Source organism: Stenella coeruleoalba, assembly GCF_951394435.1.
Source record: "Stenella coeruleoalba genome assembly, chromosome: X".
Taxonomy (NCBI): Eukaryota; Metazoa; Chordata; class Mammalia; order Artiodactyla; family Delphinidae; genus Stenella; species Stenella coeruleoalba.
In genome coordinates, this window is record NC_137152.1 from 86,716,326 (window position 1) to 86,735,005 (window position 18,680).

At 37.3% G+C, this 18,680-nt stretch overlaps 1 protein-coding gene across 1 annotated transcript in view; it reads left to right on the forward strand.

The window, feature by feature from the left end:
- Positions 1-14,193, forward strand: part of TBC1D8B (TBC1 domain family member 8B) — a gene marked incomplete at its 5' end in the record, with an annotated part of 36,995 nt that extends 22,802 nt beyond the window's left edge. The window contains 7 exons of the mRNA XM_079910998.1: positions 2,565-2,633; positions 2,812-3,052; positions 3,833-3,898; positions 5,790-5,873; positions 7,349-7,405; positions 8,762-8,859; positions 10,681-14,193. Of these exons, the coding sequence (XP_079767124.1) occupies positions 2,565-2,633; positions 2,812-3,052; positions 3,833-3,898; positions 5,790-5,873; positions 7,349-7,405; positions 8,762-8,859; positions 10,681-11,076 (1,011 nt within the window). The 3' untranslated portion in view covers positions 11,077-14,193. The remainder of the gene's footprint in view (positions 1-2,564; positions 2,634-2,811; positions 3,053-3,832; positions 3,899-5,789; positions 5,874-7,348; positions 7,406-8,761; positions 8,860-10,680) is intronic.
- Between the last annotated feature and the right edge of the window lie 4,487 nt (positions 14,194-18,680).

Below are 18,680 nucleotides of genomic sequence, written 5' to 3' on the forward strand. Positions count from 1 at the left end.
TATCAAATTATAATCCCACCAACAGTGTGTAAGAATGCCATTTTCCCCACACTCCCACTAGCGTCACATTTTAAAAATATTAGTGGTATTAATTCTTTGTCAATTATATTTGTGGCTAACGTTTCCCCCAATCTTGTTGTTTCTTTAATTTTTATGATGTATTATGATGTATTTCAGAGTATATAACTTTCAAAATTTTATGTAGTCAAATCTCTTCTTTTTTTACATATTGTGTGTGTTTCATGTCAAACTTAGCAAGACCTTCCCCATATAAAATTATATAATTTATAAACATACTTTCTCATATTGGCTTATAGTACTGGTATTGCTTTGTTTTTTTAAAAATTAATTTATTTACTTATTTTTGGCTGTGTTGGGTGTTTGTTGCTGCGCGCGGGCTTTCTCTAGTTGCTTCGAGCAGGGGCTACTCTTCGTTGCAGTGCGTGGGCTTCTCACTGCAGTGGCTTCTCTTGTTGTGGAGCACGGGCTCTAGGCACACGGGCTTCAGTAGTTGTGGCTTGCGGGCTTTAGGGCGCAGGCTCAGTAGTTGTGGCGCATGGGCTTAGTTGCTCTGCGGCATGTGGGATCTTCCCAGACCGGGGCTTGAACCTGTGTCCCCCGCATTGGCAGGCAGATTCCTAACCACTGTGCCACCAGGGAAGCCCTGTGTTTTTTTTTAACATTTAGATCTTGAATACACGTAAAGTATATATTTTGTTTATAGTGTGATATAGGACTCTAATGGTATTTTTTTCCAACTGAAATAGCCCATTATTTGAATACCATTTATTGAATCCTCCATTGTTACTGTACTCTACTCTGCCTTTTTCATATGCTAATATGGGTTTATTTCTGTAGTTTCTTTTTTTTCTGTAACTGTTTCTTTTTTTTTTTTTAATTTATTTTATTTATTTATTTATTTTTGGCTGCGTTGGCTCTTTGTTGTTGCATGCGGGCTTTCTCTAGTTTCGGTGAGTGGGGGCTACTCTTCCTTGTGGTGGGTGGGCTTCTCATTGCGGTGGCTTCTCTTGTTGCGGAGCACAGGCTCTAGGCACGTGGGCTTCAGTAGTTGTGTCACGCAGGCTCAGTAGTTGTGGCGCACGGGCTTAGTTGCTCTGTGGCATGTGGGATCTTCCCAGACCAGGGCTCAAACCCATGTCCCCTGCCTTAGCAGGTGGATTCTTAACCACTGTGCCACCAGGGAAGCCCCACACTGTTTTAATTATTGTGGCTTTATAGTCCATTTTGAAATCTGGTAAGGCTTTTAATATTCCCTTTTAATATCCATTTTAATGATGTCTTTTTAAATGTCCTTTAGTAAGCATTTATTGTTTTCATCATATAGATCTTACACATTTCTTGTTGGGTTTGTCTACTCCTATATATTTTATGGTTTTGTTACTAATATGAATGAGATCTTTTTTCTTTACATTTTCTAATTTGTTTATTATAGTATATGTAAAAGCCATTGATTTGCACATGTTGCTTTTTTAAGTGGCTGTGTTACTGACTCTCATTAATTCTAATTTTTTTCAGTTGAATTTCTGAATAGACAAGCATATCATTTCTAGTCTTAGAGTTTTGGCGCTTCCTAATATATATACCTGTTTTCAGTTTTTTGGTGTTATTGTAGTGGGTAGGACCTTCAGAGAAGTATTAAATAATAGCAGTGGAAGTAGCCTTCCTTGTCTCATTCTGGAATTTAATAGAAGTGCCTCTGGTATTTTATTATTAAGTATGATATTTGCTGTTGATTTTTGAAGGATGCCTTTTAGCAAATTAAGGAGTTTCATTCAGTTTCTAGGTTAAGGGATTTGGGACATTTAAAAAAAATCTATATTGAATGTTAACTTTGATCAAATAACTTTTCCATATCTTGAGGTTATATTTATTAATGTAGTAAAGTACATTAAAGAATTCCTAATGTTAGACTTCTGTTGGATTCTTGAAATGAGTCCTATTTGTTCGTGTTGTATTATTCTTTTAATATTCTGCTTTGATAATTTTCCTAAATAGTTTAGCTTGGTTCTTTATATCTGTGTTAAAGTGACATTGGCTTACAGTGTGTGTGTGCTAACTTTAGTTTTCATATTAGAATTGTGCTCACGTCATAGAATGGATTTTGGAACAAATCATATTTTTCTATGCTCTGGGATAGATTACGTTTTTTGGCACAGAGAGGGAATGTACATCTCCCAGTGACTTTGAAGTGTTTAATGACAACCCCATATGGTGACTTGACAGATTGCTTATATAGCAAGACAGGAATATATGGAAAAAAACTATAGAATATTGTTGCTTATATTTATAGACATTAAGTGGCTGTCCTTTGGCAGTTATCTCTGGATATGAAGAGATGAAGGTCAAATTACATATCAGAATAGAATTGAGCTATAGTCTCTGTACAACTTTTTAAAAGGGAAAATATGTACATTTACTTTGTTATTCCTTTAAAAAGTTAAAAAAATATATTTTATTCTGGCAGAGGGAGATTTCTAAATTGATTCAAAGAGAATTTCTATGCTGAAGTGTTAAATTCTAAATTGCTTTTAATCCTTTTAAAGTTGCGTGTTGTATCACAAGATGTGAAATTGAGCCTTCATGAATTGGATGAACTTTATGTCATCTTTAAGGTACTGTTTTCCTTCTTTAAATGAAAAATAATATTCTTAGCAGAATTTTACCACAACTGTTCAACTATTTTATCTTTAATTACTTTAGTAGACATGTTTAAAAGAAAAAAATCTTATAAAGTTACTTTTTCTGATATAATGACTTTGCTTTTTTTTTTTTCCCCCATTTCTTAAATAGAGAGAGTTGTTTTTTTCTTACTATTGGTGTTTGAGTTCTCCAGTATTGAAGCACCATGATCCTAGTCTGCCATATTTGGAACAGTATCAGATTGACTGCCAGCAGTTCAGAGTGTTGTATCACTTGTTGAGTCCCTGGGCTCATTCTGCAAACAGAGACTCACTAGCTTTATGGACATTCAGATTGTTGGATGAAAACTCCGACTGCCTTATAAACTTCAAAGAATTCTCCTCTGCAATTGGTAGGATGATGTCCAATAATCTTCTTTTTTAAAGCAAAAAAATAAAGGTACCCCTAGAAATACTTAGTACTGCCTATCATTGCCAATTTAGTCAGATTTTATCAGCCTGATATCAGATTTTTTTATCAGATTTACATTGTCTCCAACTTTAGCAATAACTGGACCATTTTCTTTGTTTTTTGCTAAGTCTAAATATATTCATCTCATTTTGCCCCAACCCTCCCAGAAAAACAAGCTGTTAGATGTGGATGATTTAATGAAGGAAGAGAATGTCCTGATTTTCCCACCTTCAGGCACATGGATTCTTCAGGAGAACGTTCTCCCTCAGTAAAAATCCAACCACATAGCCTAGAAAAGGGGTAGAGAAATATTCAATGAACAGTTTGTGCCTGTAGATAGTCCACTGGTTATATCATTCCTTTGCTTTTCCAGACAACCTAGCATGCTTTCTTATCAGGGATTGCCCCTTGAAGAGGAGTTCTCTCCTCAGATGAAGCATAAGGCCTCATTCAAAAGAAAAAGTAAATTTTAGATTGGGATTGGGGGAAAGAGTTCAGCAGAAGAGCATTTTATTTATCCCTCTGATAAAGGGTATTTTGCTTATATACTTCAAGGAGAGAATCTGGCCTACTGGGTAGTTGTTTAACAGTTAGTTTAAGTAACAGAAGGTTTCTGAATCCTAATTCCTGGCTAGTATCTGTGTCTTAATTAATCTGTGTTGCTGGAATTGATTGAATGTTCTTTGGCTGTGATTATTTGCAATTTAATTTTATTGAACAGACATAATGTACAATGGAAGTTTTACTGAGAAGCTTAAGGTGCTTTTTAAGCTGCATATTCCTCCAGGTAAGAATTTAACAGTTGTTAGTGATATATAGGAGTTGACTCCATTTTAACAAGTATAATTACAGATATCATTCCATTTTAACAAATAACGTAATTTTCCATATGATATAAGGTCATTGCTTCATTGTGGCCCATGGATCATATTAGCAATATTTTTGCTGATATATAGTTACACTGACATCTATGGAAGAGTTTCTGTGCAACAGATGGGTTCACAAGTTTCCTTCCTGTTAGTGTTCAATCAATTTAATGATAAGTAATTTGTGTGTAGGAACTATCTATCATTTGAATATTGTCATAATGTTGAATTTTTATTGTTGTTGTTGTTATTAGAGAGTTGAATTTAACTTTAGACAAACTGCTAAACTTGTGAAATACTACAAATTATTCAGAAAAATGAGACCAGGCAACAGGGATATTAAACATTTGGAAAAGGAAGCAAAATAGGGCTTCCCTGGTGGCACAGTGGTTAAGAATCCTCCCGCCAATGCAGGGGACACGGGTTTGAGCCCTGGTCCAGGAAGATCCCACATGCCGTGGAGCAACTAAGCCCATGTGCCACAACTACTGAGCCTGCGTTCTAGAGCCCGTGAGCCACAACTACTGAGCCCGCGTGCCACAGCTACTGACCCTGTGCTCTAGAGCCCGTGCTCTGCAACAAGAGAAGCCACCGCAATGAGAAGCCCACACACCGCAACGAAGAGTAGCCCCTGCTCACCACAACTAGAGAAAGCCCGTGCACAGCAACGAAGACCCAATGCAGCTAAAAATAAATATTTTTTTTTAAAAAAAGGAAGCAAAATAAAAGCTACCATTTATTGAGCACTTGCTCTGTCGAGGTGTTTGCTTTACGTGCAGTCTTTTATTTAGTTCTCATGATATCCTTGAAAGGTGGTATTATCCTTCCAATTTTGATGATACGGAAACTAAGGGAAAGATTAAATTTGCTGAAGATCACATAGCTAATAAATTGGTTAGCTGAGATTCAAACTGAAGTCTGACTCCAAAGCACAGGTTTCTTTCTATTCTACCATACTGCCTTAATGTTACCACATCATTCCACTTTACTTAAGTATTTCCCTCTGACCTTAAGAGGCAGCCTTTTCCAGGCCTGATCCATAATTGGGAAACCAGTCTTAGACTTTAAAGGAACATTGCAAAAGTACCTTTTAGCTTAGATAGGGTGATTCACACACACACACAAAAAAGTACCTCATAATTTGTCTAAAGCTACACCTAAGATCTTTTAGAGCCTTCCCAGGATAGCTGGGAACCATTCTTTACCAGACCAGAAATCTAAAAGCCATCTTTAACCCTTCACAAACTCAAGTCACAATCACAGCATTTAAAACAAAAGACAAACCAAATAATAACTATGAAGGACTTTACATTGTCAAGTCAAATTAGAATGTCTAATATTGCCATGGAATGAGTACGCTTTCAATAGAAGGATCAAAAATAGAAAAAACACTGTGTATCTGTTAGAGCACTCAACTTTGTGTTTTCCTTCTTATTAAAGACGTTTTTAAATGACTGAGGTCACGTTTTCAGAGATTCCCAAGTGCCAGATTTTTTAAACATTTTTTAAAACTTTTTATTTTATATTGGAGTATATCCAATTAACCCATATTTTTAAATTTCAACTTGTAGTGGCTCTTGGAAAACTATTAAAAAGCAAGAAATTTGGAAAAATAATAGAACTCAAAGTGATCAAGTACTTCTTGTTATTTGCTATACGGTAGAGTAATACTACTTCCACATTTCTTCACGTATGTCTTTTTTTGACAGGGACCCTTTGTTTGATTCTCTGCCCCCAGATTTAATTGATCTATTATAGGACTCGTTTCTGTCCCTCATTGTTATAAATGTGATTTGGGTTATCTGTTTTCAGCTTATACTGAAGTGAAGTATAAGGACCCTTCAAAGGGAGATGAACTTTCCAAGGAAGAATTACTTTATTTCAGTCAGCTCCATGGTAAATATCTGTTTTAAATTTATCTGTTTTGGGACTTCCCTGGTGGTCCAGTGGGTGAGACTCCCTGCTTCCAATGCAGGGGACCCAGGTTCAATCCCTGGTCAGGGAACTAGATCCCGCATGCATGCTGCAACTAAGAGTCTGCATGCCACAACTAGGAGGTCCGCATGCTGCAACTAAGAAGTCTACATGCCACAACTAAGAGCCTGCATGCTGCAAGTAAGAGCTGGCGCAGCCTAAATAAATAAATAAATTTATCTGTTTTGATTATTAGTCACCCAGAGGTCTTTCTGGCTTAAACATTCTTTACCCAGCTACCACTAGTAAAATTTGGGTTAATTATACCTTATACTTCTTTTGTGCTACCATAACACTTAGTACAGTCCTAAATGCATGGTAAGTACTCTATAAATATTTGACTGATTAACTAAACTACATTTTGGGTTTTGATTTATGGAATTTCTTATTTACTGGAGAATTAGAAAGAAAATGCATTTTGTTTCTACTTCTGTAGCAGAAATTTCTAAAAGGTATCCAACCATTTTTTATGCCTTGTTAAAATGCGATGAAGACAATAGAATCTTTGATGATTGAAGGTCATAGCTATTATTCAAACAGTGAATACTTATCATAAATCACTGTAGGTGTAGGAGACCGGGATGAGTCTGTCTCCAAGACATAATTTGGAAGGGTTATGAGCTAATTTTTGTGTCTTTTGCTTCTTTTTCATAAATATGAATGTCTTAAAGAGGGATAAGTTCTTATTAATGTATGTTTATGTTACTGTATGTTAGTGTTTGAAGCGACCTTACAAATCATCTAGTCAAGTCCCTTAATTATATAGAGGGCACTGAGGCCAAGAAAGGAGAAGTGACTCGTGTAAGAGTTTTCAATGAGGTTTTACCACAATCAGGACTAGTAGCTCAGTCTTTTGACTTCCGGTGTGTGTGTGTTTTTTCCCTAATAAAAGAAGTAATACAATTTAATTCGAAGAAAATCACAAGGAAGAAAATACCACATACCACCCAGAAATAAATACTTAATATTTGGTATACTTCCTTCTAAGATTTTTGTTTGTTTGTTTTTTGCGGTACGCGGGCCTCTCACTGTTGTGGCCTCTCCCGTTGCAGAGCGCAGGCTCAGCGGCCATGGCTCACGGGCCCAGCCGCTCCGTGGCATGTGGGATCTTCCCAGACCGGGGCACGAACCCATGTCCTCTGCATCAGCAGGTGGACTCCCAAGCACTGCGCCACCAGGGAAGCCCTGAGATTTTTATATGGATTTTTCCCCAGTGTTCTTTTTAAAGTTCTTGAATACTTTGCCATCTAATGATAGGAGGTCAGGTTAGCTATAATTGGTTTGATGAATTGAAGAACATAAAGTGTGCTTATAAGTCTTTATATAAAATATTATTTTACTTTCAAAAGGTATTTGTTAAATATTTTACAAAATGCAATTGTCCTCTTTTCCTCTAGTTTCCAAGCCTGCAAAGGAGAAGGAAGCAGAGTCAGCAAAAAACAGCCCTGAAAAAGGTATATGATCTAGGAGTATCATTTAGTTTAAATTATTGTTTTTGTAAATAGGGTTAACTACACAAAGGGGAAACGTGGATTCCTTTTAAAGTCTATTGATTGATTTGTCCTGAGAGCTTTTTCAGTTCCTTTGTTTTAGTTTAACAATTTCTTCTTCTTCTCTTGATACTTAAGTCTCAGAAGTTATAGAAAATACAACTGTAAATGACCTGTATTTATTTAATTTTATTATTTGAAAATATTAATTTTAATTACATAAGTAATAGATAATCCTTATAAAAGGAATTTAAATGGTACAGAAATCCTCATACCCTCACCCAACCCCACCCTGAAGTAAATGTGAAAACATTTTGGTCTGTATTCTTTCCAGACCTGTTTCAATGTATAAACAAATATAGACATCTCTCTTTTAAAAAAGAAACATTTCATAAATATTGTTGTACAATTTGCTTTTTTGATTTTGTAGTATATCATGGACATCTTTTCATGTCAGTACATTTGGATCTATCTTATTCCTTTTAATGGGTGCAGAGTATTCCACTGTTTGGTTGTACCATCATTTATTTCAGTAACTAGCTCAATATTGATGAACATTTAGGTTGTTTCCAATTAATTATATTGCAAACTATTCTCCAACAAACATTTTTATACTTACATTTTATAATACTTTTGCACATATTTCTTTAGGATAGGATAAATTCATAGAGGTATGAGAATGCTGGATAACAAAGAATATGTACATTTAATATTTTGATAGAGGTTGTCAAATTGTTCTCCAAAGGTCCATCATTCTTTTTATGTTTTTGAGTAACATTTAGTTAAAAAATAATTGCTGAAGATCTGCTTAAATATGATAACTTTGCCAGGTTGTTCAGTATATCCTAGTTTTCTAAGAGATCTAAATAATTATTAATAAAGTCCCATTAATATCATTGTGATTAAACTCTTCAAAGGAATGAATGAATAAGTACTGTTTTGAATTTTTGAAAAAGAGTCACCATAGTATGCTATGGTAACTGCATGCTAAGAACATCATATAGAAGCTATTTTAAACTTAGTGGTATGCATGAGAACATCTACATGAAATTTACATCATGTACTGTTTAATCTAAAAGGCATCCTTCTTCCTCTAGTCCCCAACCTTTCCAAAGTAAAAGTTTTAGTTTAACGGAAGTGGAGAATGTATTTTGAGAGCCAGTGAGTGAAATAAAAAGTATAGTCAGATCAATTTCTGGAGTAAAAAATGTGGAATCTTATATCTCAATGAAATATCTTTCAATCAAAATTGTTCTTTTGGGGATTTGGGAAAATATAATGGGCTGTTCATTATGAAATGGTTTTATTCCCCTCATTGAGGAAAAGAAAAAGTTGACATTCAAGCATATCTAAGTCAATGGCAAGAGGAGCTTTTGAAAAAAGAAGAAAACATTAAGGATTTACCAAGAATGAATCAGGTATAGTATTTTCAAAGAAAAATTCTAGTTTACTTGTGTGTTTTTGTATAAATGAATGTGGGTGTATCCAAATCTAAAATAGCTAACATGCTATTACAAAAATAAATAATCTATGCATCATCTCTGTAAGTTTCAAATGAGTATAGAAGAGTGGGAGTAAATTTTTAAATGATTTTCTGCTGTAAACATTTAAATGCATCTAGAGTTTCATCACAGTCCTCTGCTGTGACATTTGTACCTATAGAAAAGATGTGTGTATAACATATATTTCAGTGTTTTTTATTTCCCGCTTTATTAGAAATGTTCACTTATTCAGTAAACATTTCTTAGTGCCTACTAGATGACATGCCCAATGCTAGGTAGTGGGAATAATAATTAAAATAGGTCACACCCTAGTTCCTAATCATCTTAAACCTGCTCAGACAGTATTAATGACTACTATTGACACAATTCTATTTTTTTTTTTTTTTTTTGCGATACGCGGGCCTCTCACTATTGTGGCCTCTCCCGTTGCTGTGCACAGGCTCCAGACGCGCAGGCTTCAGCGGCCATGGCTCACGGGCCCAGCCGCGCCGCGGCCTGTGGGATCTTCCTGGACCGGGGCACGAACCCGTGTCCCCTGCATCAGCAGGCGGACTTTCAACCACTGCGCCACCAGGGAAGCCCTATTGACACAATTCTAAATCCATCTCTTTCTTACACACTATTCAGTCATTATATGTTCTTATATTTTTTAATTAAAATCTGTTGGTATAGGGACTTCCCTGGCAGTCCAGTGGTTAAGACTCTGCGTTCCCAGTGCAGGGGGCACAGGTTTGATCCCTGATCGGGGAACTGAGATCCTGCATGCCACACGGCATGGCCAAAAAATAAATTAAAAAAAATTGTTAAATCTTTTGGTATAGATACTGAGGATTCCCAGAACTTTACCAAAATGAGAAATATGAAATAGCGTAGTTTTTCTCAGTGGACTAGGTAATTTGATAGTTAAATAAGTACTTTTTAAAATTAATCATGATATATTTATTCTAAATTTTTAATAAATAAACAGTATTACAGACTAAGAAAGAAAGAGAAAACTTAAAGTATGGTACAATACATTTTTATGAAGTTTATCTTTTTTGTTTGCTTTTTATTTACATATAAACTTTTCTGGTAGCATGATTGACTTATAGGACTTTTGTGTTGGAATAGTTTCTTTTTTAATTGACAAACATCTTCTAGGAATGTCTATGAATTATCTAGAGGCAATTAGCAGACAATCCAGGTTATTTCTTTACTTGGGCCCCACCTTAGCCTTTAAAGAGAAACATGTCCAAATGGGCTCCTTAGAGCTACCTTGTACTACTAGATAGGTCCCAAAACATTCTTCCTTATATTTAAGTCATCCTAGTTGAGCTGCCTACTCTAGCCCTTTGGGGAGATCAAGGGGAACTCATTCTTAATCTGTTCATTAAGATTGGTTAATGAATGAATGATTTACATGTAAGGAAATATGGGACTTTGCCTAATTAAAAGTACCACCTAACATTGATGGAATGCTGGCAGATACTGTCCAAGAATTATTGTATATATAATATATGTATATAATTTACTGTTATTAGGCAACAGATGAGAAGTCTTAAGTGGAATTTTCTTTCATGGTTCATACCCATCTTTCTAGAATCAAGATTTATTTGTGGATTAATCATCAGTTCTTATAACTTCTGTGGTGAAGGTTATATGGTACAAATTCTAAATAGAAGACTATTCACTTCTAAGTTCTCCTGATATTTGCTAAGTCTAATATCAAATGTGATATTTCTAACTTGTGTCTTCTAGTCACAATTTATTCAGTTTTCAAAGACACTATATAACTTATTTCACGGGGACCCTGAAGAAGAGTCATTATATCAAGCCATTGCTGTTGTAACCAGCCTTTTGCTCAGGATGGAAGAAGTTGGAAGGAAACTCCATAACCCTGCGTCATCAACCAAAGGATTGTCTGGTGCAGTCTGTGCTTCTGGAGGACCCAGTGAGGGGCAAACAGAGAGCCACTTAGAGAAAGATCCCTCCTCTCTCAGGGAAGAACCTCAGTGGTCATTTGCATTTGAACAGATTCTCGCCTCTTTGTTGAATGAACCAGCATTGGTGAAGTTTTTTGAGAAACCCATAGATCTAAAAGCCAAACTAGAAAATGCAAAAACCTCTCAGTTAAGTTCTAGAACCAGGAAGTAAATCTTTTAACAGGAATTGCTTATTATAGACATTTACCAAGATTCTCATAGGCATCAGCTTGATTTCTAGGAGTAGGGATCAGGGATTTTCTTGTTACCAATGTATTTGAAGGTTAAAAAGAAGATATTTGGAAGCACAATGATTCATTCCTTTGTGGTGGTGTCTAATTTTGATATTCTCTAATACAAATATACTTTTTATATTTCACAAGGTATGCAATATCAGGGGGCGTATGCTAAATGCTAAATTTTACCACCAGAGGGCACCACCATATCACTTTTAGCAAGGAAATTACTAGTTTGTGCTGCTATTTACATATGAATTACTGATGATTTTTGAAAATGTGGTGTTATGTTTGAGTGTTAGTGATGCTGACACATCATATTGATAAATCCTACTTTCCAAATTGCCTCAGTCCTATTAGAATGCTTTAGAAAAGCAGGCTCTTAGATCTGTAGCCTTAATTATCTAGAAGATTACCATATGGGAACCTCATTTTCACGTTATCTAACTGAAATAATATTAACTTTTTAAAGTTAATCTCATTCAGTCTTCTAATAATAAATGGCTTTTTAATGAATTCTATCTTCTCCCTACCTGAGCAGTTCAGAAGCTGCTGACACACTTGTAGCTCTGTTGCTGATAAAAATAAAGAACTCAAAACTCTGGGCCGATACAAGGAAAAACGATTTTGGATTTGGATTTGAGCTGGTTAAAGCCAGCCAATTCAGAAGGGTTAATAAACAGTACAATTAACTGTGTACAGGTCTCTCATTAGACTGAGAAATTACTTGAAATTCCGAGCACTGCTCTTTGTGGCATTTGTCTCAGAGTAGCTTGAGACTGCTTTGGTTCTAGTTTTAGATTTTGGATTTTCACCAGTCATATTTTAAGTTACATTAGATAGACTGAATTATTGTATTAGTCTGGCAAGTTCGTAAAGTATATAGGCATACCTCATTTTATTGTGCTTCACTTTATTGCGCTTCATAGATACTACATTTTTTTGGTTTTTGGTTTTTGGGTTTTTTTGGCTGCTGCAGCTTGCAGGATTTTAGTTGCCTGCAGGGATTGAACCCAGGCCCTCGGCAGTGAAAGCGCAGAGTCCTAACCACTGGGCTGCCAGGGAATTCCCACAGATACTACAGTTTTACTGAAAATGAAGGCTTGTGACAACCCTGCGTTGAGCAAGTCTATCAGTGCCATTTTTCCAACAACATTTGCTCACTTTGCATCTCTGTGTCACATTTTGGTAATTCTCGCAATATTTGGAACTTTTTCATTATTATTATGTTTGTCATGGTGATCTGTGATCAGTGGTCTTTTTTTTTTCCTTGTGGGTTTTTTTTTTATTCAAACAGAAAGTCACAAAAATTATAATCATCCTCATCAGTTCACTCAGTCCCATGTAATTATTTTTTTTTCATCTTGATCTTTGTTAGCACTCTTATGAATCCATCAGTTTTCCATTAGAGTTCTGAAAATGCTTATTTATTCAGTTCAGCAGTATAGTCAGTTACCAGAAACCTGTACTTGTCAGTCTTTTCCATGAATTCCTTGAAGATGAAACCCTTTTATAGGAACATTTTTGCAAAAGCATCAGAGTGCACCCATTTACTGTCTGTAAATGACAAAAGAGTTAAATGATCAGTGATCTTTGATGTTACTAACAGGACTCACTGAAGGCCTAGGTGATGGTTAGCATTTTTTAGCAATAAAATGTTTAATTAAAGTATGTACATCATTATTTTAGACATAATGCTATTGCACACTTAATAGACTGCACTATAGTGTAAACGTAAGTTTTGTACGCCCTGGGAAAACAAAAAATTCATGTGACTTGCTTTATTGCAATATTTGCTTTCATCGAAGTGATCTGGAACCAAACCTGCAACATCCAAGGTATGCCTGTACTTGTGCATAATGATTGTTAAGATAATGTATAGAATTTTGGCATCTATCTAAAAAGTTGTAATCTATTTGATTTAGATGTGTAATTTCTATATACTTTATGCTGCTTATATTTCAGTCATTACAATGAAAGTTCATTTAGAGATAATGGGCTTTGTTAGCACTTTAAAGAAAAAAAACACACCTATCCAATCTTCTGTGCTGTTTCTGATCAGAACAATTTATTAATCAGTTGATTTAGGAAATTGTGGGGAGAAGTCATCCACTGAAGCTTCTTTCTTCACAAAAGACTTTGGTTTTAAGCCTTTTGACTTTTCAGATTTGAAACAATGAAAGGGCAGATATCCTTTAGGACAACCCAAGAAGTCTCCCTTTCTGGAAAAGAATTAGTATAGTCAGCCTTTGGCAAGAATCCAATGTGAACAAAGCCTAACACAGAGGGCTTCATCACCACAGGATATGTTATTTTCAGAGATATTCAAGAATTTTCAAGTTGACCCTTTGAAAATTTTGTAAATTGAGCTTGGCCAAACACTTACTAGTAGTGTCTTGAAAATTATTTTGTCAACTTTGTCTTCTCAAGGAAATTACCACTTAAAGAGATGGTTGGTAAATAAACATCTGTGCCTTTTCTCAGAAACTACTTGCCTGAAACATGTCCAAATTTTAGAGTTTAGTTAATAGTTTATATGTGAACTATCACACACCTGCTATTAAGCAATGATTGTTAAATTACACTACAGTAGCTCTATAAAGACACAAGGCTCTATGCTTATATACAAAGGCACTATTGCACATACTTTGTTGAACATTTTGTCAATTGTATTTACAAAAAAATACTTTCTTAAGAACATACGTTATTAATATTTGGTGATTTTTAAACCAGAATATTGAAGATTACTTAGTATTGTATTTTAGCCTAGATTAATTAAAATTGAATACCTAAAGATTTCTGAATTGCAGAAAGATTATAAATGCAAGTTAAAAAGACGAACATTTATTTTATGAGTCTGCAGGAGACATAAGCTGAACACATAGTTTTGTAGTTGCTACCTTGTTAAGCAAATGGGTTGTTCTTAATGTTTAAAATCTTATGTAGTTGTGTCACACTGAACTAGTGCATTATACCTTATGCATTAAATTGTTAAGGTGGCTTTACTGGTCTTTATAAAAAAATGTTAAAAATCTGTTAAATAAATATGAAGAATGGCTTACTTAAAGATCTTACTATTATTTATTATGATGTACTTTTATAGATACTTAACTCAGTTATCACTTGAGGACTTCCCTCCTATATTAGTTAAGTTTCAGTTGCAGAGAACAGAATTAATTCTCATTAGTTTAGGCAGGAAAAGATTTATTACCAGATATTAAGTGGCTTACAGAATTATCAAGAGGACTGACTCTAAATTGAGCTTTCAAGAACAATTTCCAAAACTATACCACAGAACCAGGCCACCAAGGGAGTTGCTAATTCTTCTGCTGTTAGGAAACTGCTGCTTCCTACTCCATGATGAAAAGCCAGCACTACAGCTGCTACTTCCAGAACCACGCTCCACCTGCTATGATTTATACCAGCAAAATGGATGCCAAGCGTCCTGCCTCTCAGCACCCACAAGCTAGTGGCTAAATTGCAATAGAACAACCAAACATCTGAACAACCATGTTCACCGGCAGAAATGGCAGAAACTTAGCCTCCACCTTCCTTCTGCCATTTAAGTCTCACGAGTGTGCATCTCATTGGCCTGTAATATCTCCAGAATTTTAGTTGCAAGGGAATCTGGGAAATGTACTCATAGCTTTTTAGCCCCTGCAGTACAGGAAGGCATACTAAGAGGCTGGAATGGACATCGAGCACTATATTTGCTTTCTCTTGCTGTGTAACAAATTATCACAACACACATTATCTCACCATTTCAATGCGTCAGGCCTCTGGGCTCAGCTTAGCTGGGTCCTCTGCTTAGGATCTCATAAGGCTGCAAAACCAAGGTGTCAGCCAAGCTGGTTCTCATGTAGAGGCTTAACTGGGGAAGAATCCACTTCCAAGCTCACTCAGGCTATTGACAGAAATCATTTCCATATGGTTATAGGTCTGGAGGCCCCAGCTTCTTGTAGGTGGTCTCCTGGAGGCCACCCTCAGCTCCTAGAGGCTTTACTCAGCTCCCAGCAACTGCCCTCAACTTCTTCAGGCTGCCCAACCTTGCCGTGTGGGCTGCCCTCAAATGGCCACTTACTTCATCAGTCTAGCAAGGAGAGTTTCTAAAGCAAGTCTGCTAGCAAGGTAGCGTCTTATATAATAAGAACCTAGGGGCAGGACAGGAATAATGACGCCGATGTAGAGAATGGACTTGAGGACACGGGGAGGGGGAAGGGTAAGCTGTGACAAAGCCAGAGAGTGGCATGGACATACGTACACTACCAGATGTAAAATAGATAGCTAGTGGGAAGCAGCCGCATAGCACAGGGACATCAGCTCCGTGCTTTGTGACCACCTAGAGGGGTGGGATAGGGAGGGTGGGAGGGAGGGAGATGCAAAAGGGAGGAGATATGGGGATATATGTATATGTATAGCTGATTCACTTTGTTATAAAGCAGAAACTAACACACCATTGTAAAGCAATTATACTCCAATAAAGACGTTTAAAAAAATAATAATATAGTCTCACAGTAGTGACATATCCCCTTTGCCATATTCTGTTGGTTAAAGGCAAGTCACAGGTCCCATGCACTTTCAAGGGGGGAGGATTACACAGGGCATGAGCATCAGGAGGCAGGGGTTGTAGGGGGTGCGTTGTAGAGTCTGCCCACCACAAGCATCTATGTTATTCACCTCTTTTCCCACGCAGCACACCCTTCTTCCCATACTTCTACATAAGAACTAATAGCATCAGTGGTATGCTGCTGCCTGTCATAACGTAAATCTCCCTCATACCAACAAAAATGCAGTAATCTTCTCTCCTAAGGGAAAATCCAAGTTTCTGTTGGTCACTTGGATCCATCGATGGGTAATGTCCACTCCTCCTAATTCAATCTCAGTCCCATCTTGATATCCTGTAACGTGTGGACTGCAAAAAGTTAACTACTATCAACTCACCTTATATAAAATAGTAGAGGAGAAGTAGGGAAATAAATTGATTACTCTATATAATTATGTACCTAAAAGAGAAAGGCAGAAACTATGGGTAGCTACTGCAGTCCTCATTTCTGCAACTGGTCATCAGACCATAGTTGTGTTTTATTTATTTAAAGTATACAATAAATTAACTACTTTTTGGTGTACAATTCTATGAATTTTTAAGGCAGGTATGTATTCCTGTGACCATCAGCACAATTAGAATACAGAGCACAATTAGAATTCCCTCACCCCATAAAACTCCCTCATACGGTCCATCCCTTCATAGTCACCACTCTCTCCCCACCCCTAACAACCACTCATCAGTTTTCTGCCCAACATATAAAAGACCAGATGTTTGCTTTCCCAGAATCCCTGCCCCTTGTAGCCATGTGACCAAGGACTGGTTAATCAGATGCTTCTGCCTGAATTTCTCAATCTATAGCAAAGCAGGAGGGAACATGGAGAATACATTCTGGTGGCAGTGGTGGCATCTCCACATCAACACTCTGGTTCCGAAGTAGGACTTAAGGTGCTTGTGGATGCCCAGACTTCATCCCCCCTTTTTTTGAGGGGGGAGCTTCTTAGTGCATCTTTGAGCCCCAACAGTTCAATAAAGTCTTTTTCTGCTTTTGCCAGCCAGAATCTATTTCATTGGCTATCTAAAGTAAGATTGATACATGTGACACCAGGAGCCCTGTAGCACTGAATCCCTCGAGGTCAGGTAAGCAAATTATCCTGGTAGCTGCATTCCTGGGCTTCCAATCACTGGCAGAAGGGCATTTTATCCTTAATCTCACATTATACTGCAGCTTCCATTTCTGTCATCAGAACTATACCTTTTCCGCCATCCCAAAAGCACCAAGCAGTAGATTTCCTAGCCTCTAATTCTGTTTGTCTTCCTTTGAGGGTAATGTCTTTTCTTTATGGCTGCTTTTAAGATCTTGGTGTTGCCAATGTTCTGCAGTTTCTTACGATTTATCTAGCTTTTAAAAAAGTCATGTTTGGCATTAATTATTAAATTTTGATTATCAACTATCATTCTCCAAGACCTGCATACCTTTTGCACAGGCCAAACAGGCAAGTTAAATGAGGATGTACTAGAAACCACCTCCCACCTCACATACACACACACACACACATCCTTCAAATCTTTGGCGGGCACTCATCTGTGTGATTTCCCCAGGGATACAGTATTAACAGATACAGTGAATTCTACCTGGCCCTTCCTACCATAAATAGCCCTTATTACACCGGTCAGGGAGCAAAAGGGGTAGGTCTGCCAGTGGCTGGGTATTGCTATTTCAAATATTCATTCATAAACTAAGAACCATATGATGTAGTTGCAGATCCACTGGACCCATTGTAGATGGATTCAGGGTAAAATTATATTTCTTAACTCCATGAGCCCTGACTCCAACCAGTGGATGACCGTTGTGTTCTAAACTCTCCTGCTGCCCCCAACACTGGTCCTGGATGAATGTGAACTCATAGTCAGTGTCCAAAAGACTGAGAAGTATGAGTGTTTCCAGTTGCCCAGTGCATGGCTACCCTGGTAAATGACCACAGGCCCCTCTGGCTAGAAAGATAAAGGAAATCTAGGAAGAAAATCTACAACACATGCTTATGGTATTGCTGAGTCCTTCCTCAAGGGTACCTGGCTTTCCCTTCCAGGGCCTCTGGGTGTGTGAACTGACTCATATCTGCAAATAGGTGAGACTCATATCGAGCAGGACCCTGTGGGGCTCCTGGGCACACAAAAGCCTTCCTGTGTCCCCCATTTCTTGATTACAGGAAATAGGCTTCATTCGGCCTCCATGACCTTCCCTGGGTTCCAGGGAGCAGGTTCAAACAGTTGCTAATCAGGGAAGGAAGGGGACGCGGAGACAAGGAAGGAACAGTCAAGAGAAACAATAGTGCAGCCTTGGGGCAGGGTCCTGGTTCCCCCTTGAGGGACATATATTACAATATCTTTGACCTGTTTTGCAGATACTGAAACCACCACTAGGTGGGAGAAGTTAACTGTATGTTGCCCACACGCACGTAGACCCCAGACCAGCTGGAACCAGAAGGTTGATGATGCTGACGACCACTTACTTCACCACCAACCAATCAGAAGCATGTCCACGAGCTGATCATGCCCTCTTTGAACCATTACTATAAAACTTCTCAGTACCCGCTCCAGGTCGGGGACACACAGTTTTAGGACATTAGCCCGCTGTGGCCCCCTTTGCCTGGCAAAGCAATAAAGCTATTCTTTTCTGCTTCACCCAAAACTCTGTCCGAGATTTAATTCAGTGTCAGGGTACAGAGGCAGGATTCGGCTTCAAGAGGCCATGAATCTCCATCATAATAACTCAAATTAGATCTTTATTCACCAGAGAGAACTGTTTCGGCTACGCGGATCAAGTAGGAATTAGTAGGTTGCTCATCTATTTCCATCTAAAGTATCTGAAGAACAATTAGCCATTACCAAATTTCTCTGCAGGTCAAAAACATTCAGATTACTTCTCTGACCATGCTTCTGTCATGTTCACCATGCTCACCCCATCTCTGGTCATTAAGTGCTGCCGCTTGTTCT